Consider the following 23,914-nt stretch of genomic DNA (forward strand, 5'->3'; position numbering starts at 1 on the left):
TACAAAGGCCAAAAAAAAAAAAAAAGTATAAAACAGTTTTACCTTCTTACCTCCATAAGCTTCAGTTGCGGCTTAAAAGAATAAGGCGGCTTAAAAGAATAAGGCTGCAACTCAAACTACTTTATCTTTCTTTTCTTTTCTTTTTCTTCCCTTTTTCTTTACCTTTTCTAAAGCCCATATAAAACTCTAAAATTACTGAGGAACTGAAAAGAAAACTTTAGGGGCCTCACAGTTTTAGAGTCTAGTGTTCTATAAACCCGGGTGTTTGGTTTTATGTTGCTGAGCAAGACTGAAAATGAAACAGTGATTCTGTAGAGTAGAAAGTACAGGTTTTAGTAATGATGGGAGGAAAAAGAACTTTCCCAACATAAGCTGCCTTGATCTGATACTCAGTCCCCTATATTCCCATGTACAGCATCCTATTCCATCATCCATATGTGGTGGTACAGGGCGAAAAAGTCTAAGAAGAACTAGGGTAGTGAGGTCAACCTTAAGGATATTGATTTCCAAGAATTCCTTAGGTCTTTTTGGTAAAGCGATTCACAATATCAGTAACGACTTTTTATTTTTTTGAATAATTAAAGTAATAATTTACTAATCAGAAATCTGTGAATAGTACACGTGGTTTCCAATCCACATTAGCCAAAGAAAAATATGAATGTTTTAGTTACACTAAGATGGCTCTAAATTAATTATATTGTGGGCTACAGTTGTGATACTGGCATTTCAGGCTATCCTGGAATGTAAATGGCAAAATAATTTAGCTGTGGGGGCTGACCACATAAAATGCAATCATATGTGTGATAGAACAAACCAAATAAAGGCCGATGGGCATTAAATATAAAATAAAGATGAAGAATTACTAAAATTACCTGAATGCAATTTCCATTTTAACTTTACAAATGAAGCAAAAAGCTTTAAAAATCAAGCAGTTTTCTCAATTTATGCAAAAAAAAAGGCCAAAGTTCATTTTCCAGCTTAGCTTGAATAAATGAGATTGGTCACCAGACGGCTAATGGATGCTTTTAAATCTGGGCTCAGGTTTGCCATGAACACCTTACTCAGGGTAAAAATTAAAGGTCAAATTCTATCACAATAAATGCTAAGGATCATTCCAAATTCTTTCCCTGAACTAGAATTTTGTTTGAAATCAGTAGGGCACTTTTGCCTAGCTAAACAAGCAGTTTTACAAGAATATATTATAAGAATATATTGATTTGTAGTATGGTTTGTGAATCTGAGGGCCTAGGACTCAAACTGTCATCTTGCATGTGAGGGGAAGGGGGCACATCGGTGTGGTCTCTGGTTTTTACACCGTATCAAAGAGTATTAGGGTCCCTGTTTTCTAGCCTGAACACAGAGGATAACTTTAGCTGCAGCACAGGGGAAACAAGGGAGGGAGGGGCAAGTCAATGGTTTCTTTAAAGCCAGTCCCCTCTCTCCCCGCTAGATGATAGTTTAGCTGAGAGCAACTCCAAATTACTTAAGGCTTATGCTGCCTACCAAGGCCAATGATGTAAGCAAAGAACTTTTCTCTGACTTGGTAACTATGTGATAATCAATAAGCAATCCAAAGACAGACCTTTCAAATAACATTTTTCTGAATAATTTAATCTCAATGGAAAAAGTAAAAACATTCATAATATGTTACCTTATATTTCCCTTTAATAATGCCTTCAAACAATCTTTCCTTGGTTCCATAAAAAGGCAAACAACCACTTAGCAGGATAAAAAGGATCACGCCACAACCCCAGACATCTACAGGTTTTCCATAAGGCTCTCTTTTGACAACTTCTGGAGCCATAAAATGAGGTGTTCCAACACGTCCTACATGTAAAACAACATCAAGGAAAAAAATGTTAACATAAAATGGGCTTTTCCTCCCATTTGAAGACAAAATAAAAGAACAATAACAGTCTGAATGAAAAGTTTAACAATATAAATATTCTTTTACCACCTTTCCCCTCCTCCATAAAATTAAGTTTGCAATAAATTATCTATCTAATCACCTCTTGAAAATAGAGCCCAGGATAGGTAATTTGTCTTCTAAAACTGGTACTTTCTATTGAATTCAGCAGGATACATGGTGTTTACCTATTTCTTGCTTCATGAAGAAGTTGTTTAAATTTTCTAATTTTCACATGTTTAAAAATCACTAAAAATATAGAGCAGAGGCAGGTAAAAGTCAGCAGGCAGAGTCTGTAGCTGCCCAGGAAAGAACTGGGAGGGCCTGCCCTGGACAGGGGCAGGAAGGGGATGGGTGGGGCAGGAGTGAGAAAAAAACTCTGTGGAGAAAAGGATTACGTTTGACTGCCAAATGGAAATTTCTCAAATTAAACCTAATGAGAACTTTTATTTGGAATGTGAATTTGATCAGCTGACTTGACTAGCAATTAACAACGATTAATATTTTGTTATAATAGGATATTAAAGCTTCCTCCTGATGTTAACATTGGAAGAGAATGAGAGCAAGTATATGACATAAAGCAAAGTCATAGCGCTCCTCCCATTCAATCTTTTTTGACTTCCATCTTCTTTAAAGATTTTTCTTTTTTTCCTCTCAAAGCTAGCTTTCAAGAAAGAATCTGATAACAGTTATTTGCATACTAGTAACCATTTTTAATTCAGCATCCCATATCTCAAAGGGAGTCTTTTCTTCTACTGTAGAATGAAAGGCTTATACCCTGTAGGGAAATTATTGTGGGAGGGGGCACTGCCCCCCAGACTTGGCAGCTCTTCTAGCTGTTTGCAGGCCCAGCCCCCTCCTTTCTTCCTTTTCTCCTCTCTCTCATCATACTGACTCTAAGATCACTTTTACTTTGAATATTTCATAATACTTCATCTAGAGCTCAGAGCTGTGGTTCAGAGTTAAAAAAAAAATGTCAGAGATCCCCTAATCCAGAGAGAGAGAGAATGTATCATAAAGTCCTATTAGTGCTTGCTAAGCTCAGCTGGGATGAAGATGGATAAAGCAGCTCTTAGTTTGTATACTGGGGATGTGCCCTTGCTTCGGATCATTATGGTTCCCCTCTCTTCCTCATAATAGAAGAGATTAAGTTCAGGGTTCAGAAAGTGAAAATATTTTCATTTAAAATGTATAGTAGATCAGTGAAAACTACTGGTTAGAAGGAAATATTTTTATTTCTGTATTGCCCCATTTTGCTTCCTCAAGTAACATAAAGAAGCTGAAGCGCTGACACGTAAGCTTCCTACTTCATTAACAGCCTGGATAGGGTGGGACCGTTGGAGATTCACTGTGTTCCAATGGACGACAGCTGGCATGAATAGGGAAGAGCAGGACAAGAGATCAGGGTACCTGCCAACAGTTGGCATTATGCTTTGAAACTTACCTTCTACCACTTCTCACACAAGAATGGGCCAAGCAACTCAAAGTGAGGGCCTCACTTTGGGATTAGTCAGAGCCACCATGGCCAACTCGAGCCATCCTAAGGAGGTTCTCTCCATTTATCTGGATTGAAGACTACCTTGATGTGGAGAATTAGTGTTTATCCTTGAGGAATATGCATGTCTTTTGGTTCAAGAATTTGCTCAAAGATGATATAAGGAAGGACCATGGTAGAAAGTATAAGAATGATCTTTTTTATTTTGTGTAGATTGGCAGACTGTAAAAGGACCAGAGTTAACCTTTAACATACACTCATCTCCCCAAACTCTGTGATTTCTTAACTTTTCCTTCTTGTGGTCACTTGATTTTCATGACCGATAACAAATTCTAAGAACAGGAAGCCAATTACCAATATTAAATGTCAATGTATATGACATACATCAGATATATATTTAAATGTTATTTTCTGATGATATCATAAAACCTTATTACCTAGAACCCAAGGGAGGGAATTGTTCTGTTTCAATAGTTACACATTCAGTACTATAGGACTTGAATCTTTATACACCCAAACCTTTTTACTTTAATACTTTTGGATGGCTACCTTCCTACAATTTCTTGACTACTTTTATACAAGATGCTGCACACAATTTAAACTTTTCTTGATTACTTATTGTGGATTGAATTATTATCGTGGATATCAATTAAAGAACTATGCTATAGAACAGGAAACACTCCCAGGAACTGCAGAAGTATGCAAGGGTTATTTCTTCACTATCAAAAGGCTGCTGTGCTTTCCCGGTTTTGGTATCTGATCAACATACTTTTTGTTAGGCTTTCATTTTTTTTCTCTCGCTATGTTTACTTCAGCCTCATAATTTGTTGCATAAGATCTGCTATTAACTGGAAACTAACAAGAAACCAGGATATTTCATTTAATAACAATTTCTAAGTACCTGCTAGGTCCTAGACACCGTAGTAGGTGCTGTGACATACAGAGGGATAAGCCACAGTCCCTCTGGACCTTGGCAAAGCTTAGTTTTTGATATCAAATGCTATATGGAAGAATGTAACTCAGTTATGGTAATATGGAAGAGAAGGAGTAGGTTACCTAATTCAGGATGGCGAAGTTCAGCCTGCTTTTAAGATGAGATGATTGTTGGCTCAGGCTTCAAGAACAGTAGGAGTTAACTAGATAGATAAAATAACAAAAGGTATTCCAACCAAGGGAAATAGCAGGTACAAGGTATAAAGGAACATGAAAAATGGGAGCATGTCAGCCTCAGAGAGAGTGTCTTTAGCTCACCTGAGAGACTATCAGTGGGTTTTAAAGGCAGAAAAGTCTTGCTGCTATTATGATTTCCTAGGTTCCTAGTTATCCTTTGGATAAGTGAATTTTCCAAATAGCTGAGTTTCAGTAGGGGAAGTGTAAACATATGTAAGTGGTTTTTACTATATAGAGAGACTTCCTTTCTATTTGGAGGACTGAGTGATCAAAGATTCCAACTGACAGTAAAATAGCTTTCTGTTAAATATTAGCAAATTAACTGATAAATATTAGCAAAAATTTCAAAAGTACCTTAAACAACATAAAACAACATATATTATTTTTAAAGTCATTGTAATGCTCTTAGTAGTTATTTTAAGACTGTAAGGAAAAGTTAAAAGATGACAATATTTTGACCATCAATAAGTATTTTAATTCTAGAAATACTAAGAAAAATAAATTTTGCATAGCTCACCCATTGTTGGTTCAAAATCAGGTTTAAAAATATGCAGTTAAGGGGAAAGGTTCATAGACTTTTGGAAAATAGGTAGGTTAACATGCAGAAAATGTTAAGGTAAATCGAATGAATCTGTTTTTCCCTTCAATCAAGATGTACAATAAAGAAACAAAGTCATTACATGTGGTCAGTATATAACAGATAAAATGAATTGGTTTCACTTCATTTTATTTCATCGACCTTGGGAATGTAAGCATCAGAAATTATTTAATTGTATAGTCTTAACACGGGAATGATCTGTTCAATACCAGATTTGAATGTTAGTTTCAGAGCAACATTTGTTTAAAAAAACAACGGATTTGTAGTCGATTGCAAAATTAATATGAGCCAGCAGTGTTATGTGGTTGTCTAAAAAGCTAATGCAACTTGGGGAGCTTGGTAGAAATTAAGACCCAAAGCAATAGAAGTGATAGCCCCAAGCTCCTGTGTGCTGGACCGTACCTGTAGTTGTGTTCAGTTCTGGCTCCATACTTCACGCATAGTGAAAAGATTCTGAACCAGTTCATATGAGGAATGCTTAAATTAACCTAGACAAGTTAACTTGGACAAGACTTCAGGGAAAATGACAGCTGTCTTCAAACATCTGAATGGCTATCATGTGGAAGGATTAAAATTGTTCAGAGTGGCTACAAAAATCTGAATGAGGACTTCTGGGCGGAAGTTACAGGAAGATAGACTTCTATTCAATGCAAGGATGAATGTTTCAATGTTTAAGGACCTTTCCAAACATGGAATGAACTGTCCTGGGACATAGTGAGTTTTTTGCTATCTGAGGAATTAAACTAAAGCTCAATCTTTTGCTGGGAATTTTCTGAAGGAATTCAATCATTAGTTCTAAGACTGGAGAAGTTAAGGCCCCTTTGAATCCTGAGATTCAATGATTCTATGATTAAACCATGCTTTATTCCCTGACCCTTTGGTCAGTTTTCTAATCACAGATGAAAAGTTTTGAATTAGGAAAAAAATCAGTTTTTAAAACTATACTCAACTTGCAGTTTCTCATATTATTGGAAATGATTAGCTGCAAGAAAATGCAAAACCACAAGAAAATGTAAATACAATTTAATTTTAGAGGGCGATATGGTGAAATAACAATTTAAAGAATACAACTATGACTCATGGTTCATTTTTCAGAAGATGGTCTGTGTTAACACTGCTTTGATGTTTTAATAATAGTGAATGAAATGAAATGAAATATCCTGTGTAACAGATTATTACTTTGATATTTATTATTTGTCAGGTATTTGAATTTAATATAAGCATTCTTGAAAGACAACATGTTTAAAAAGGTTCTGTTGACATTTTTCATATTTTTCCTCTTTGCGAAGGTTGGCAATATTTGGAGATAGAAAATAGAAAGCGAAGACTAAAAGACTGATAATCTGTAGAACAGACAACTAAGTAATTTGCAAAACTGAGGAACAGGACTAAAATCAAGACAGCATTCTGAGCTGGAGTGTATTCAAAGAATAAACAAAAAACCAAATACTTGAATCTGTAATTAGCATGCACCTCTGTACACTGGTGAAGAAAGTTTCTATTTTAACTTTTCTTCTTTGTTTTTTTGGCATGGGAATTTTCTAATGTTTTGCTATGGCTAATAATAAAATCAGCCTGCATTCACATCTGCTTGCTCCTCCAAATACACAGTTTATGGCTTGAGCAGGACTCTGACCAATGGAAAGAGGAAAACAGTATGAAATTAAAAATTAGCCATAGGTGTAAACTTGAAAGTGGTTAATCCGCACATTTTAGATTTGATTTCGTTTGCTCAGTTCAACTTTAAAAGTCACTTTGCCTCAAATATCATCTTCTAACACTGTTTTAATCTCTTCTCTGTTAAGTGCTGGGGATACAAAGAGTAAAAAGACAGTCTATTCTTAAGGGACTAAAATTCGAGTTATGACTACAGTTATTAAATTCAAAACCATATGATGGCACTTTTGGGGAGTCGGGTAGGGTTGGGTGGAATGGGGTATGGGTATAAAACACTGAAGGTAGGCTAATATTTAGTTTGAAAGTTTTATATCAGCCTGAAAGTGACCAGGTTTTGAATGATATGTATTTTTTTTAAAAGTATTCTTACCTCCAGCTACAAGTCCAGACTCCCCTAATTGAATAGCTACCCCAAAGCCTCCAAGCTTGACAGGTGCTGAGTTTTCCTTTGAGGCCAGTAGAACACAGTGAGGCTGAAAAGAAAATGAGACAGACAGACAAACCAAAAAACCAAAGGTAAGGATTAATCGAATATGAACAATTCAATCTACACAAAACAGTAACATGACAATACAAAAATACATTAAAAACATCTAAAATTATTTTGGATGCTTGAATTATTTGTCCTATTCTTATCTCTGGCTAACTTCTCCAAAAGCTTACCTGTTCTATTCAGTATTTTTCAGGTATTATTTGCTTCTAAGATTAGGGTACGGTGTTAAGAATTACTCAAGATACTAATCACTATGTTGTACACCTGGAACTAATATAATATCGTATGTCAACTATAATTTAAAAAAATTAAAAGAAGAATTACTCAGGAAGCATGGATGTTCAAGAAAGACATACAATTTCTGTCTTTTCATGCAATATTCTCTTCCTTTGAGTGACAGTTTACATTTGTTTAAGGAAAAATATATTTGACAAACATATTTGCCAAAATAGTTCTTGAAATCTCTGACTTTATCTACACTGTATCTTGGCCTTCAAGGGATGCTGATGGTCCTTTCTTTACCTACCCTCCCACCATCTTCTTTCTTTTCTTTATGTATTCCACCCCTTAGTAAGAAAAGTCAGATTTAATGACTCCAATTGATCCTTGCTCCTAGGGAATTCACTGCCCTCCCTGGGAAGACCTTTTCTCTGAAACTGCTCTTTCTCTCTGTGGGAGTGGGAGGTGAGAAATGAGAAGAGGGGAAGGAGATGACTCCGTTGGGCTCTAGTCCAGGGCAAAGATATCCTGCCCACTCCAGAGTAGCTGCTTGACCAAAGCTCCCTACAATTCACATGCTTTGTGGTTACAATGAGAGTTTATTTGTAGGACATTGTCTTCTGCACCTCTCTCTTTCTGGGACCTTGTTGGGCCTGATATCAGGAAAGCTGGTTCAAACAGAGATTGATGACAATGGACCTGAAGATGAAAGCAATAGCCCTAGCATGATTCTGGTGTGGGGCACAGTAAGTGAACAAGCCTAGGAAAGGATAGGCCTTGAAGCCACGGTCAGAACTCCGGATTTTATGATGAGTGACATGGGAAACCACTGGAAAGTTCTGAGCTGGGGAACATTATGATAAGTTTTAGGTCCTGAAAGGAGCACTTGCATGGAGAACAGATTGCCAGGGCACAAGAATAGAAGAAAGGAGACCAGGTAGGAGGCTTCTGTAGTTGTTTGGGCAAGAAAAATTGTAATTTGGACTAGATCAGAGTGACAGAAGCAGAGATGGTAAGAAGTGGTCAAATTCAGGATATATTCTGAAGGTAAAGCTGACAGGAAATGCTACTGGATATGGCGTATGAGAGAAAAAGATAAGTCAAATATGACAATTAGGTTTTAGTTCTGGGCAACTGAGTGAAAATGAAGATGCCATTTACTGAAATTGGAAACACAGGGGGAGGCGTCTGTAAGAGGGATCAAGAATTTGGTTTTACATAAATTGAGTGTGAGAGCTTATAAAATGGAAGAGGGAAGGCTGGGATTAGAGGTATAAATTTGGGATCTACAGCATACAGACAGCATTTACAGTCAAAGTAATGAATTAAATTGCTTAGGTAGAAAGATTGAGACTTGATTCACACCACCAATATTTGAGGTCAGGAAAACGAGAATAATCTAGCAAAAGAAATAGGAAAATCAGAGGAGTCTGTGTCCTGGAATGCTACTGAGATGTCATTTGAGATAAGAACTGAGAACTGACTATTAGATTTGGCGATTTGGGTGTCACTGGTGATCTTGATAAGAGGGGTTTTGGTAGTATAACAGAGACAAAAAAATCCCCATTGGACCAAGTTCAAGAGAGAATGAGAATGGTTTTTGTTTGTTTGTTTAGTTTAAATAAATTGATTTATTTTTAAAAATGACACCACAAAATGCTGCTGAGAGTGTGCAGACTGGATCATTGATACATTGCTAGTAAAAAGGTATGGCCACTCTGGATAAGAGTTTGGCAGTTTTGTAAAAAACTAAAGATGCAACTACCAAACAACCCAGCAATTACAATCCTGTGCATTTATCTCAGAAAAATAAAAACTTACATTCACACAAGAACCTGTGCATGAATATTTATAGCAGCTTTTTCCATGATAGATAGAGAATGAGAAGGATGATATGGAGATAGTAAATTCAGATATCTTTCAAAATTTTACTGTATTAGGAATAGAGAAATGGGACGTAGCTAGAAAAGAATGTAAAGGAAGGAAGTTTCTTTTTTGAAAACTTTTTAATGTTTATAATTAGAGAAAATAGATTAGTAAACTTCCGTATGACTATCACCTAGCTTTACCAATCACTGCCATTCTGCCATTCTTGCTTCACCTATCCCCATTTATTATTTTTTTTGCTCAAGTATTTCAAAATAAATCATATCATCTCACTTGTTAATAGCTCAGTATTTCTAACAGATGACTTAAAAAAACCTAATATAATCACATCCAATAAAATTGACAATTCTTTAATATCATCTAATATAAATCCATATTCAAATTTCTTTGACTGTCTCAAAAATGTCTTTTTACAGTTGGTTAGTTCAAAATGGTATTTAAAGTCCATACATTGTATTTGATAGTTATATCACTCGAGTCTCTTTTACTCTATTAACATATCCCCCTCATACCTTTTTAAAAAATGTTCATGCCATTGATTTGTTAGGATACTAGGTACTTTTCCCTGTGGAATCCCCTATGATCTGGACTTGGCTAAATATACCTACATAATGCCATTTAATATGTTCCTCAATTTCCTGTATTTCCTGTAAATTCATAGTTAGATCTAGAAACTTGATTAGATTCACATTCAATTTTAATTTTTTTTTGCTATAATACTTCATAAGCGGTATACCTATTTTATCACATCAGGAAGAACATAACGTCTGTTTGTCCTACTTTGATCAGTTTTGTCTGCCTTGATCCATCATTAGAAAGTTCATCATCAAATTTCATTCAGTGATTTTAGCTAGCCACTCTTGCCTAGTTCTATAATTAGAGATTTTCGAAATTGAGGTTCTCCCTTATTGTTATGAAAACTATCAAACACAGAGAAAAATGAAAGAATTGTACAGTAAATAGACATATTCACCACATAGATTCTACAATTAACATTATGCTACATTTCCTTTACCAAATATCTATCCATTCATTCCTCTATACAATCATTAATTTGTCTTTTCACTACACTTTGGCACACATATCATTAGAGTTTAATATTTGTTTAAAATTATGTTTAAGGTAAAATTTACATACTGTGAAATGCACAAATCTTAAGAGTACTATTACAGAGTTTTGACAACTTACATATATTTGTGTAACCCAAATCCCTATCGAGATATTATCTTCATCCCAGAAATCTCCCTCATCCTCCTCCCATTCAATCTCTGCTGCCATGTCCCCAGTGCAAGCCACTATTTTGATATTTTTTCACCATAAGTTTGTTTTGCCTATACTAGAACTTCATATACACAAAGCCATATAGGATATATTCTTTTCTGTAAGCCTTCTCTTGCTCAGCATGTTTCTGAGATTCATCCATTTTGTTGTGATCAGTAGTTCATTTCTTTTTATTGCTGAGTAAGTATTCTGTTGTATAAATATACTAGTTTGCCCATTTTCCTCTTGATTGACATTAGAGATGTTTCTAGTTTTTGGATATTATGAATAAAGCTGTTATGAACTATTTCCAGAATAACAAGTTGGTTTCTAGGCAACCTCCAAAGGTGAATGATGAAGGTTTTTTTTTTTTTTTGGTATTATCAATTTATAGAAGATTTTATATATTTGATGTTTTTAATCACTGCAATATTATTCATTTTGATGCTCAAATCCCATTTTTAGCCAGTTGGAGCTCCTTTAAGTCAGCTCTTATGTTCTCTTGTAAGACTCTAGGAGTCTGATAACTTCCTTGCTTTCAGACACAAGATGTTTGAGGCTTGTCTTTTTCATTTCTTGCCCCAGATCTGGAATTGGCATTTCTCCAAGCAGCCCCTTTTCTGTTTAGTGGGAAAGGTATATAAATCCACATAAGTTACATAATCCACATAGTAGATACATTATTACTACTGGATTATCATTGCTTTGATTTTTCAGTGAACAGAGCTAAAAATGTATGTATTTTTTATAAGGAGAAAAACACATCACCAAATCATACTGATGCTTCTACCTGCTCAATTATAGGGTTTTTACTTCTTTTTCTCAAGCAATGTTGATACCTAATGACATTAACATAATTACTCATTTATCCTTTATCCTTTAGTGTGTGTGTATATAAAAGTTTAAAAATAACAATGCTTATATTACCAGTAACGACAAAATCACTGTACGCTGCTTAAGATTTCTTTGTGGTTTTGTCCTTAGGATATAACCTAAAAGGGATGCCTAGTTAAAGTATTATTTTACTGTTTAAGAAAGTAAGAATTTATCAGTTTATGCTGATGTAAAAAATAAGTAAATGAATGGGAGGGGGAAGAATAAGCTTTCCTTGAAGTAGAAAATTAATTAATAAATATAGAATAAATTCTGGCATTAGAAAATCACCATTTGGCAATTATCATCATGATTGATTCAGGTAAGAACCATCAAAGGGTGCTAACTGGTGGGTGGAATGTTTCCAGTGACAGGATATTTATATAATTTCGAAGTAGCTCGCCACAGGATATTTATTAAATACAGAAGATAAAATAGTAATTTCACAGAGGAGAAACCTGGCAGACATTACTGTCAAAGTTACTATTGCTAGTAATGGGACTAACTGATAGCATGTGCTTCCTTTACTGAGAAGAACTCAGCAACATTGCCAAAGGACATAACTGGATCTAATCATAAATAAAAAAACATCAGACAAACCCAAACAAAGGGACATTCTAGAAAGTAACTGGCCCATTTTCTTCAAATACTGTTCCAGATTAAAGGGATTAAAGGAGACCAAAGAGATTTAACAGCTAAAATGCAATACATAATCTTGTTTTTATTTTTGCTATAAAAGATATTATTAAAACAATTGAAATTGGATCAAGAGCTAGAAATTACATAATAGTATTCTTTCAATATAAATTCCCTGATTTTGATAATTTTACTGTGGCTATTAAGATAATTCCTTATTTTGGGGAAATATATAGATAGGTAGATAAAGAAATAGGTAAGAGTGAGACATTCAGAAGGATAAAACAAATTAGAAAATGTTAACATATGGAGAATCTGAGTAGAAGGTGTCTGGAATTGTTTGTACTATTCTTTTAACTTTTCTGTAAGTCTTAAATTATGTAAAAAAACCCACTCCATTTTAAAGTCACTTAAAATAATTCTCCTTATGGTTATACTTTCAATTTGTTACATGGTGAGGTCAATTGGTTTTAATTAGATTTTGACTTAATTTGGTGTTTTAATTATATAAAATGTTTATATAGTTCCCAAGTCAAAACTGTAAACAAATACCATTCAGAGAGGTCCAGCTTTTGTCTCCTCTCCTCATTCCCAGTCTCTCCCACTTCACAGGTAATTATTAGCATTTATTTTTTGGTTTATCTTTCTATTGTTTTGAGTTTTTTGAAAATAAGGAAATACATATAAGTATTCAAAAATTTCACATAACAATATATTTGATAGATGACTCCACAGAAGTAACTAGAGATCTCCTTTTTTATTTTTTTAAAGAGAAACATTTGTGGGCTGATGGGAAAGATCCTCTACAGAGGAAAAAATGACCAGGGAGAGAGAGGATGGGATGTAACGCACTGGTGACAGTGAAGGCAGGGTAGTGAGGCACCTGTAGAGGCAGACAGATGTGGATGTAGGATGAGGAAGTATTCTCTGAGCACTTGCATTTTCCATTTACTTTGAAATAAAAAGTGATCATCAGGTGGGAGTGGGGAAGGGGAGGAGCCTGTTCACAGTTTGAGAAGAGTGAAGGTGTGAAAAAGTATTTTCAAAGAATAGAAACATGAATTGACTAAGGCAGTGGTCCTCAAGCTTTAGCATCAGAATCACAGAGATTTGCTGGCCTCCACCCCACAGAGTTTCTGATTCATAAGGTCTGAGATGAGATTCATAAGGTTGGGCATTTCTAACAAGTTCCTGAGTGATGCTGATGCTGTTTGTCTGGGAACCATATCTTGAGAACCACCAGACTAAGAAAATACAGCAAGACTGCTGGGAGCACAGGAGCCCATTTGAGGTTTACGGTCATGAATGTGAAACAAGACCAATCAGCAGGCTTGTGCGTTTGAACCTAGCAGCCCTCATTTTAGCTGGCAGGGTTCAGGCTTGGAGTGTGTGGTGATCTGAACTTAACCAAGGTTGAAATTTAGAGAAAGAGAGGACAGTGATATCAGTAATAGAGAGTATCAAACAAGCATATCCACTTATTTCTTCTTTTTTACTTTTATCTTTATATAAATAAAAAGCTAAGATAGCAACAAAGGAGGCAGAAGAAGGATGAGGGGAAGAGGATATATAGGAATGAGCTAAGAACATAGAGACAGAAAGTAGAAAGTTTAGAATGAACAGGAAAAAGTTTACATAAAGGAAGAACTAGAAAAAGATTGTAATCAAATCTGGTCACAGTAAGGCCAGGAAACACAAGATTAAAAAACAGAATAGTATTCTGGAAAAGGGATGGCGTAGGTGTGGAAAAATACTAGCATAATATAGAAGAAAATATTTATTTTAGATTTTATGAAATAGAATGCTAATAGATAAACACCTATTTAGTCATTAAAAAATCCTGCTAGGATCTTGAAAAGATATTTGCACACCTAGGTTCACTGCAGCATTATTCATAGTAGTCAAGAGGTGGAAGCAACCCAAATGTCTATTGACAGATGAATGAATAAAGAAAATGTGGACATACAATGGAATATTGTGCAGCCTTAAAGAGATCTTGTCATATGCTACGACATGGGTGAACCTTGGTGATACTATATTAAACAAAATAAGCCAGTTATAAAAAAACAAACACTGTATGATTCCACTCAAATTATCTAAAGTAGTCAAAATCATAGAAAGTAGAAAGGTGATTTGCTAGGAGTGGTGGGAATGGGGAGGGGAAATTAGTGCTTAGTGGTATAGAGTTTCAGTTTTGCAAGATGAAAAAGTTCTAGAGATATGTTGCACAATAATATAAATATACTTAACACTACTGAACTGTACATTTAGAAATCATTAAGATGGTAAAATATAATGCTATTTTTTTTTACAACACACACACACACACACACACAATTCTTGTCAGACTAATATGGTAATCACACTAGGCCAATATAGTAATCAGCTTCCTTCTTAGAGGTTCTAGGGGGGAGAATTAAGAACTACAAAATAATTTTATTCTAGCGATTTAAAAATATTCTATCCCGCGTGTCATATTTATAACAAACTAAAAGTTCTGGAGAATATGATGTTCAGAAAAGTGTATGCATCCCGAAATAATTAGAATGTTAGATAAAGCCCAATGAGTTAAATATTACTTAGCATAAATAAAGCTTCAGGGTGACAATTATGAGGAAAATAAAAACTAACTTTTCTTCATTTCAAATGACAACAAAAAAAGAAAAATGACATTAAACTACAGGGACAGATAGTGGTTAAATATTGAATTAGGACCAAAACAAAACTGCAGAATTCCTTCACTATTTTCTTTAAACTATGGGATATATTTCAATTTACTTGGGAGAATTTATCACATTGATAAAATGGGGAGAATACCATCACAAATCTCATCTAGTCCTAAAAGTATAAGATTATTTTAGAAAATAAATCCAAGATCTTAAAAGAATATATGAAATATACTAAAATAATGTACAGACCAAATAAAGTTTAAAAAAATTAAAGAATAAAATAATTAATTACTAATGTTAGTATCATTAATACAGGAATGCCATTTTATGTGAATAACTAAATTTCTAAAATGAATCCAGAAACAGAAATTCAGTGCTTATGTTTTAAAAGTCCATATAGCATATTATATATCACTTCTCACAAAAAATTGAAATTCTTTTTTATGCTTAGAATTTATAAACTTCTTTATTTTGAGGGTTAAGGGAAAACTTCCCACAATTGTCAAGGTGAAGGTATTCATATAAAAGATATAAGTTCCTAAAGTTAAGTGTTCATAGAGCTTAAAGTTGTTACATAATGATAGGGCTTTTTAATATTTCCACAAGAAGTCTGAGGGTTGTCATATTGAAAAAAGAAAGAAAAGGAAAAAAAAACTATTACCACACTCGAATATAAAAAAGAAAACCCCAACCAATTAGACCATGACCGGATGGAGGAACTTAGCTGACACATCAAGACAAGTCTGTGTCTAGGCAAGTTTGGCGTTCAGCTCCTTTTACTTCAAGAGAGTCTGAACTGTGAGTATTCCTTGATTTCAATATATAAATGATCCTTTATTTCAGTTAAAACTTGATTATCTGAATATGAAAAGTGAAACCTGTTTCATGGTGACACTTTGCTTTTAGAACCTTGAGTAAACTGCTTAAATGATGCCTTCGCCTTGACTTAAAATGATGCTGTCTTCTTAGTTACTTGAAATACTTGAGGACACTGGAGGTATTTAAGCTCATATTGCCAATGTTACATGGTTTATACTGTAGTTTGTATATTGCCATAAAGACTTGCAGATCTACTTGAATCAATTTATTTGCATATACAACAAATTTTATTTCCAATGTATTATAAATGATCTATACCTTATTAACTTTATTAAGTTATGCTATCTCCCTATTTTCAATGATAGTGTTTTCTTTATTATATTATTACTATTTTATGGTCATTACAGACTGATTAAATTTTAAGTTTTGTGTTTCAGAAGTAAATAAGGTGAATATTAGAGAAAAGCAATTTCAACTAAAATTAAAAAAATGTTTTTTTTAGACAGTTAAGTTTATAACAAAACCTAATGTGCTGCTAATAGTATCATTTCTAAAGTAATATGGTTTCAATTTTCATTCTGTATGCAGCAATTAATGCAGTTTTTGAAGCATGGCCTGAATGATTCGGTCATTATCAAGTCAAACTACAAACAGTGAAAGGTTCCTACCATTGCCAAATAGGTATGTATTTTAACATAGCAATGTGATGTTTTCACAAACATACCCAAAATGCATTTAAAAAGCTTTTGCTTATCGAAGGGCACAGTGGAATCTGTTGGGTCCTGTAAGTTCCTACATGAACTAGTTGAAAAATATTGATAAGGGTAGGGCGGTGGTGGTGGTCACAGCACTAACACAAGATTGCAAACTTCAGGCTATTCCAAGTAACAACATTACAAAATCATTTACCATCCACTATCTAGAAACCATTGTGACCACTTCAATATAGCACACGAGTCACAAGTAATGTCTGCTGGGAAATTAGCCCACTAATTTCCTGTGGTTTGTTTCCTGTCTTCACTGGCTATTCCTAATCGATCAAATAAGCAGTTTTCAAAACATCAGTAAATGGCCTTAAGAACAGTGAGTAACTGACACATTGTAAAAGAGGCAAAAATCAGCCATTAAATTTAAAACAGAATTTAATCTGTTAATTTGTTAATAAATGACTGGACATTAGCTATTTAATACAGAGTTCTAAATGATGGCTACTATTACTATTTAAACAAATGCATCACTTTTGCTTTATTCTCTTTAAGCTTGAAAATAAAGCAAAACCAGAAAGGTTTATTGGTGATCTTTTCCAACTATCGTTTATTTTATTTGCTGATTAGAGCTGAGGCAAATGGTTTCAGGATATGTGCTTTGTGCTAACAGCTTTCTAGAAACATCATGATTAAAACTCCCAGGCCTAGAAGTAAGTCGGAAAAGATATACTCTGGGAAAAGTGCCGAACATTCTGACGAATGATTTGTGATTCCGTAAACTCTGTACTTATTTACTTACTATAATGGACATAGCAAATAAAAAGATTAATGCCTTTTCCAAGTAAAGCTAGATGGCATAATCCCTTCTTAAAATTGCTAATGTGGATAACGTTAAAGGAATCATGTGAAAACACTCATCATTAGTTAAGAAAATGCTGTTCATACGTGATTAAGAATGAGGTTTGGTGAAAAGGATCATGGGCTCTAAAAGCTAGATAGATCTGAGTCCCAACTTGGGTACTGCCATTTAAGAGCTGTGTGGTCATGGGTAAAGATCATAACCTCTTCATCTTTCATGACTTCTTTTGTAATATCTGCCTCACATAGTTATTGTGAGGATTATGTAAATGAATAACATAAATATGCTTAACACATTGCCTGGTACACAGCAAATGCTACATAAATATTAGTTAATGGTTCAGCTATCTAGCTCAAGGGTTCAATTCTGAATGCACATTAGAATCTCCTGAGGAGCTTTTAAAGGAAACCATTGCCTGGAGCCCATTCCAGACCAATTAAATCAGAAGATCTGGGGACGAAGCCAGGCATTGGTATCTTTAAAAAGCTATCAAGGGGATTCTAGTATGGAGCCAAGATTGAGAACCACTGAGAATGTCTTCTACAAAGTACTCAGTTGGTGGTAGTCTTAACAATCTCTGGTGGTAAGACCTTTAATACTTCCCAAGATAGATTGTTTCATTCTAAAAAAGTATTTCCTTAAAAGGAGGCAACATCTGTCTCTGCAATTTCTACTCAATGGTTGTTCTGCTTTCTGAAGACACTCACGAGGCCTTGTAAAGCATTCACATCTCCAGTGTAAGGTGCCTATTTCCTTCAACCCACTCCTATGACATGATTTGGCCTCTCTTCCCCATTGGCTCCGTGGCCTATTCCAAGTGTGCTGCTGGGGATTAAACACTGTATTCCAGGTGGAACCTGACCAGTTTGGGTCAGAACCAGATTAGCAATAATAATTTTCATCAAGACAAGCTGTATCTATGAATCTGGCCAAAGAAGGGGTTAGTTTTTGTTGCTGCCACATCACACTACAGATATGGCAACTGTAGTCAATTGCGATTGTGTTTCTGTTAATGAAGCTAAAGCCTGCCTATACTTGAACAGTTGATTTTACTGTCCACATGTAGAACTTTAGACTTTTCTACTAAATTCCCTCTTTCATTCAACATTTATTGTGCTAAGCCCTTGATACACAGAGGCAAACAAAATAGATTTGGTTCCTAACCCTAATAGAGTTTAAAATACAGTATGGGAGAAGGAAAAAAACCCTAGTTTTTAAAGTCATTTCAGCTATCTGAAGTCTCCAAATCACATCACTTATCATGCCTCAGATCCCTGTCATCAGTGGCTATGAGATGATTCTACCTGCGTCTCTGCCAGCTCCCTCTGTAACCATACAATGCAAGTCCCTCTACAGGTGCCCTTCACCTTTCTACTAATCCCCAATGCATTATCAGCTTCATTTCCGGCAGCCTGCCATTCTTCCTAGATTGCCCTTTCCTTTTAGAATTTCATAACACACAAAAAAATGCCTGAAAGTTTCTATCAACTTTATGAAATCTGTCTTCCTGCAGTTGAGGCACATGGCAGACTAGACTCTGTCCTCCTACCTTCTTCCCTTCACTGCCCTGAACTCTGGAGAAAGACTCTTACCAAGGATTACATAACTTCCTCTTCACCAGTTCCTCTTCTCTGGTAACAACAATTTTCTCTCGTTACAAAGTTTTAAAACTAATTTTCACCTTCTACCGAAATGGTTTCTTCTTGATCAAATTATAGGTAGAGTTAAGAAAAGCTAAGTTCTTCCAAATATTTTTCTTTGTGTATAATGTCAAATCAGTAAATCAATTACTATAATTTGGATCTACTTTATATTACTGCATTCAGAGTTTGAATGCACATGGCTACAAAAATGTCTACCAAAAGCAGCGTCTCTACGTTGTTTCACCTTTGTTTTCCAAGCAGTCCTTAGCCAGGTATGAAATATTTACTAAAATGAGATTAATCAAAAGTTGTTTTTTAAAAAGCTAACTTTGATTGACAACTTATGTGCCAGACTTAAGTCCTTCATATACATTTTTAATTTCTACGAACAAGAAAACTGAGGCTTAGAAGAGATTAAATTGTTTGCCCAAGGTCACAGAGTTAGTTACATCTGATTCTGATAACCTTGCTCTGAATGTCTTTATGTTACACCTGCTAAGAGGCTGCTGCAGAGAAAAAGGGCAGTCGCTCTAAGACAAGAATGTGACTTCCTGGAACCTTCTCCTCACATCTTCTAGTTCTTTATGATGACCTCTCAGACTGAGCTCTTCATAGCAGGCAATGCCCAGGAAAGAGCTAATAACAAGTGGCATTGCTAAAATTCTCCACAAACAAGTGGAATTCACACACTATCTTCTTATAAGGTTCTAGCCTCAAATTATCTCAAGGCATAGTTACTTTCAAAATCTTGGATGCACATCTGTTTCCCAGCTACATTATCACTCTATGCTTCTAGGTCAGGAGACTTTCTGACCTGAGTCGGTGGCGGTGTTGTCAACTAACTTGGTTTTGTTTGGCTTCTTTGCTCTCCTGTGCAGTGTTATAAGAGTCTGCCTAACAATGAAGGTGCTATGCTTTCTTGGCATGTTATGTTAATTGCATGCCCCTGTAGGCAAATGGTTTTAATATGCCCAACTTGGTCTTAGGTTGAAAAGGAAGAAATTTAGGACTCTTTCATCTATTCCTACCATGGAATGAGAGATTGCTATAGTTTACCTGTCACATGCCAAGTGGCAACATATGTCAAAATGAATGAATGAATGCTACATATGAGGGAAGGATTCGAGGCAGGAAGCTGGGCAGGGGCCAGAAGTGGGCCCCATTCACTTACGGCTATAAGAACCTTTAGGGAAATTGACGCTCATCTTTGAAAAATACGAGTTGTCATTTCTCTTCGCTTCCATTTCTATTCCCATAACAATCTCCCTAAGGGAAGATGATTTCACAGTTCAGTTATTTATTGTAATGTAATAAATAAAACAAACCTTGAACATCTATCATAGCCATAGGAAAGGTTAGAGCAGGACAACCCATAAGATTCTATTATATTTGCTGCTTGTTTTGTAAAACCATAACGCTGCTACAAACATATTGTAGATACTCAAATGGTCCAAAGTAAGATAAAAGTAAACTTTCTCATGATGTCTGAAAAGAAACCATTTATTATTTATGTTAGGAGTTAAACTGTTATTAAAATAGGAAATGATTCAATGTTTGGCATTCTGTTGTAGGAAAAATCTGAAGATCTTATAAAAGCTACACACGAGGGACATGTCATTTGGCACCTTCACTTTTTGATCCCTACAGAAGATGATGAGAAGTCACACCATAACAATGATGACTACTTCGGTCAGCAGCTGGCCCTGCTCCTCCCAGGAAGAGCGCTTTGTACCTAATCAGAATGTCCAACTGCCATACAACTTCTCAGGAGCATCAAATTTTACTGCCTGTCCCATGGATGAAAAAGTACTCTCTAGCGTGTTAATAGCATTTTACTCTGTTATTTTCATTGTGGGACTGGTTGGAAACATAATTGCCCTCTATGTATTTCTGGGTATCCACCGCAAAAGAAATTCCATTCAGATTTACCTCCTTAATGTAGCCATTGCAGACCTCTTACTTATCTTCTGCCTCCCTTTCCGAATAATGTATCATATTAACCAAAACAAGTGGACACTAGGTGTGATTCTTTGCAAGGTTGTGGGAACACTATTTTATATGAACATGTATATTAGCATTATTTTGCTTGGATTCATCAGTTTGGATCGCTACATAAAAATTAATCGGTCTATACAACAACGGAAGGCAATAGCAACCAAACAAAGTGTTTATGTTTGCTGTGCAGTATGGACAATTGCTCTTGCTGGATTTTTAACTATGATTATTTTAACTCTTAAGAAAGGTGGCCATAATTCCACAATGTGTTTCCATTATAGAGATAAGCATAATGCAAAAGGAGAAGCAATTTTTAATTTGATTCTTGTGGTAATGTTCTGGCTAATTTTCCTACTAATAATCCTTTCATATATTAAGATTGGCAAGAATCTATTGAGGATTTCTAAAAGGAGGTCAAAATTTCCTAATTCTGGTAAATATGCCACTACAGCCCGAAATTCTTTTATTGTGCTTATCATTTTTACTACATGTTTTGTTCCCTATCATGCCTTCCGATTTGTCTATATTTCTTTACAGCTAAATGTGTCATCTTGTTATTGGAAGGAAATCGTTCACAAAACCAATGAGATCATGCTGGTTTTCTCATCTTTCAATAGCTGCTTAGATCCAGTCATGTATTTCCTGATGTCTAGTAATATCCGCAAAATAATGTGCCAACTTCTTTCTAGAAGATTTCAAGGGGAATCTAGCAGGAGTGAAAGCACTTCAGAATTTAAACCAGGATACTCCCTGAATGATGCATCTGCTGCAGCCAAAATTCAGCCTACTTCTTAAAGCATTTGCAGCGAACATATTAAAAGCCTCTCAATTCCTTGCAGAACTAAAAATTACAAAACAAAGCTCTAGCATCACATCTTCTCAAAGCTCTCTTCTTACTTTTGATATTTCATTTGCTTAATTGTAAAATATTTCAAGAAAAAGAAAAGCTTACACTCATGGCTAGATTTTAAATTTGTTTGTAAAATCTTTTCAAAATATATTGTTAAGCTAACATTCTTGACATAGTTCATAAAGTTAAGTGAAATGTATGGCTTTAACAGAATAATTAAAGGAAATGTCATAGTTTCTCAAGTCACTAGTTACACAAAATCAAGCACCTGATACTAATTTAAAGTGTTTAAAAGTAATCTAAATGATTTGAGAACCGGCTTAAAATGTCAGAAAATATATGTTGATTGTTATTTAAAAAGCTTGTAAATTTGCCACTATATTCATTGAGGCCTAAACCTCTATAACAGATGAAATGATAATAAAATCCTAAAAAAAAATGAAGTCATTTACTATCTATCATTGCCTAGATAAAATGGAAAGAATTTAAATACTGCGCAGTGAAATCAAACAACAGATAAGCTAAGAATTCAATAGCCTAGCAACAGGACTTAAAACTGCACCTTACTTAAAACAGTTTTATAAATGGTTTAGCCATCTTGAACTATACTTTGATAGAGCGAAATTGAAGACGTACTCATCCTATGACCCAGAAAGTCCACTACTAGGCATACATCTTACAGAACCACTCGAACATGTATATAAGAAAACTGTTCATAATACTAATCAACTAGAAACAACCTAAGTGAGTATGCATTAACAAAGGAATAAGAAAATAAACTGTGGTTTATTCACAAAATGAGTACTATGCAGCATTTCCATGAAATGAACCACAGCTGCATGCATCAACATGGAGAATTCTCAAAAACAATGTTGAATAAAAAACAAACAAACTGCAAAAGGGTAACATATGAAATCATTTATGTAAAATATAAAAATACATAAAACAGTACCATCTTCTTTATGGATCTGTAGATGTGCAATAAAAATAAAAAGCATGCATGGTAATATACACAATATGCATACCAACTGAAAGTCTGTGGTTATATCTGGAGAGATTTGAGGCAAACATGGCAAAATGTTAATGTCTGTTAAACCTATGTGGTAGTACATGGGTATTTGTTATATTATTTTTGGTATATTTAAGTATTTGAAATGTTTCACAATAATAAAGAAAACCTGTAGGTTAGAATTAAAAGGAACAAATTCTGAAATTTTCATGTATGTTCAAAAATAATTGGAGAGTAAGTGCTAAGAGAAAGGGATCTTATTTATCACTGATTCCCCAGAGTTCAGTGCCTTGCCTGGCACACAGCAGATCATCAACACATATCCACTGAATAATTGAATGAATGAGTGAATAAATGGATGGCTGAATGAGACAGAAAAGAGGGAGGGAAGGGATACTTAACAGAATTGAAAAAGTGGGTATATTTCATTTTTTCTTTCCTAGCTAATGTGTCTAGACATCATACAACTGTAATCAGGAGATGTCATTAAGGCAACCATTCTCAAGTTTGGCTGGCATTTGTTCTTTGGTCACACATAGAACCAGGATGCCACTGACTAAATATGTAAAAGCATGTTATGACAAACTCCAAGGATCCATTCATAAGTTTCTGTCACAGAGTATGAGAATTATCTATAGTCAGAATACTTCTTCAAACTTTAGGTAGACCACTGACTGAGACATCAATATTCAAGAGTATGAATATTGTTAGGGCTGAATTTATTTTAATGAGTTTTGTATACAATTAGTGCTCAGTTAGCTGTATTTCAATAAGTACATACAACTGGTCAAATAAAGAATAGGTTAAAGCAGAATTACATTAAAGAAAAACAAGAAATATTTGAGAAAATGGAAATTTGCAGAAAAATTAGAGGCTCGGAAAAAAGTAATAAAATTTATATTGATTATCTTGTTTTGACATTGTTGACAGATATCACCTAACTGAAATTCAGTACTTGTTTATATTTTAAATATAACACTGATTTTCCCTCATGTTCTCAAAATCAAATTTTTTTTTTTACATTACTGGTAAATATTTATATCCCTACATGTCTTTATTGTAAACATACAGTTTGCATGGTTACATTACATTATCATTATCATTAGTTTTATGGAATATTAAAAGAAACAAATATACTCATAGTTCTAG

At 34.7% G+C, this 23,914-nt stretch overlaps 2 protein-coding genes across 3 annotated transcripts in view; one reads left to right on the forward strand and one right to left on the reverse strand.

The window, feature by feature from the left end:
- The window catches only part of CASK (calcium/calmodulin dependent serine protein kinase), a 391,044-nt gene that overhangs the window by 136,249 nt on the left and 230,881 nt on the right, over positions 1-23,914 (reverse strand). The window contains exons 6-7 of the mRNA XM_039883006.1: positions 7,217-7,319; positions 1,652-1,827 (exon numbers count right to left, since the gene is read on the reverse strand). Of these exons, the coding sequence (XP_039738940.1) occupies positions 1,652-1,827; positions 7,217-7,319 (279 nt within the window). The remainder of the gene's footprint in view (positions 1-1,651; positions 1,828-7,216; positions 7,320-23,914) is intronic.
- Positions 15,593-22,194, forward strand: GPR34 (G protein-coupled receptor 34). 2 transcript variants are annotated; one of them, XM_039888684.1, is made up of 3 exons: positions 15,593-15,681; positions 16,291-16,383; positions 20,483-22,194. In XM_039888684.1, the coding sequence occupies exon 3, from the start codon at positions 20,562-20,564 to the stop codon at positions 21,699-21,701; it is 1,140 nt and encodes a 379-aa protein (XP_039744618.1). In that variant the 5' UTR covers positions 15,593-15,681; positions 16,291-16,383; positions 20,483-20,561; the 3' UTR covers positions 21,702-22,194. The 2 variants fall into 2 exon arrangements, with proteins under 2 accessions (XP_039744618.1, XP_039744626.1); XM_039888692.1 differs by having other exon boundaries at positions 15,674-15,880.

This window comes from Pteropus medius, unplaced genomic scaffold, assembly GCF_902729225.1.
Source record: "Pteropus medius unplaced genomic scaffold, Ma_sr-lr_union100, whole genome shotgun sequence".
Lineage (NCBI taxonomy): Eukaryota > Metazoa > Chordata > Mammalia > Chiroptera > Pteropodidae > Pteropus > Pteropus medius.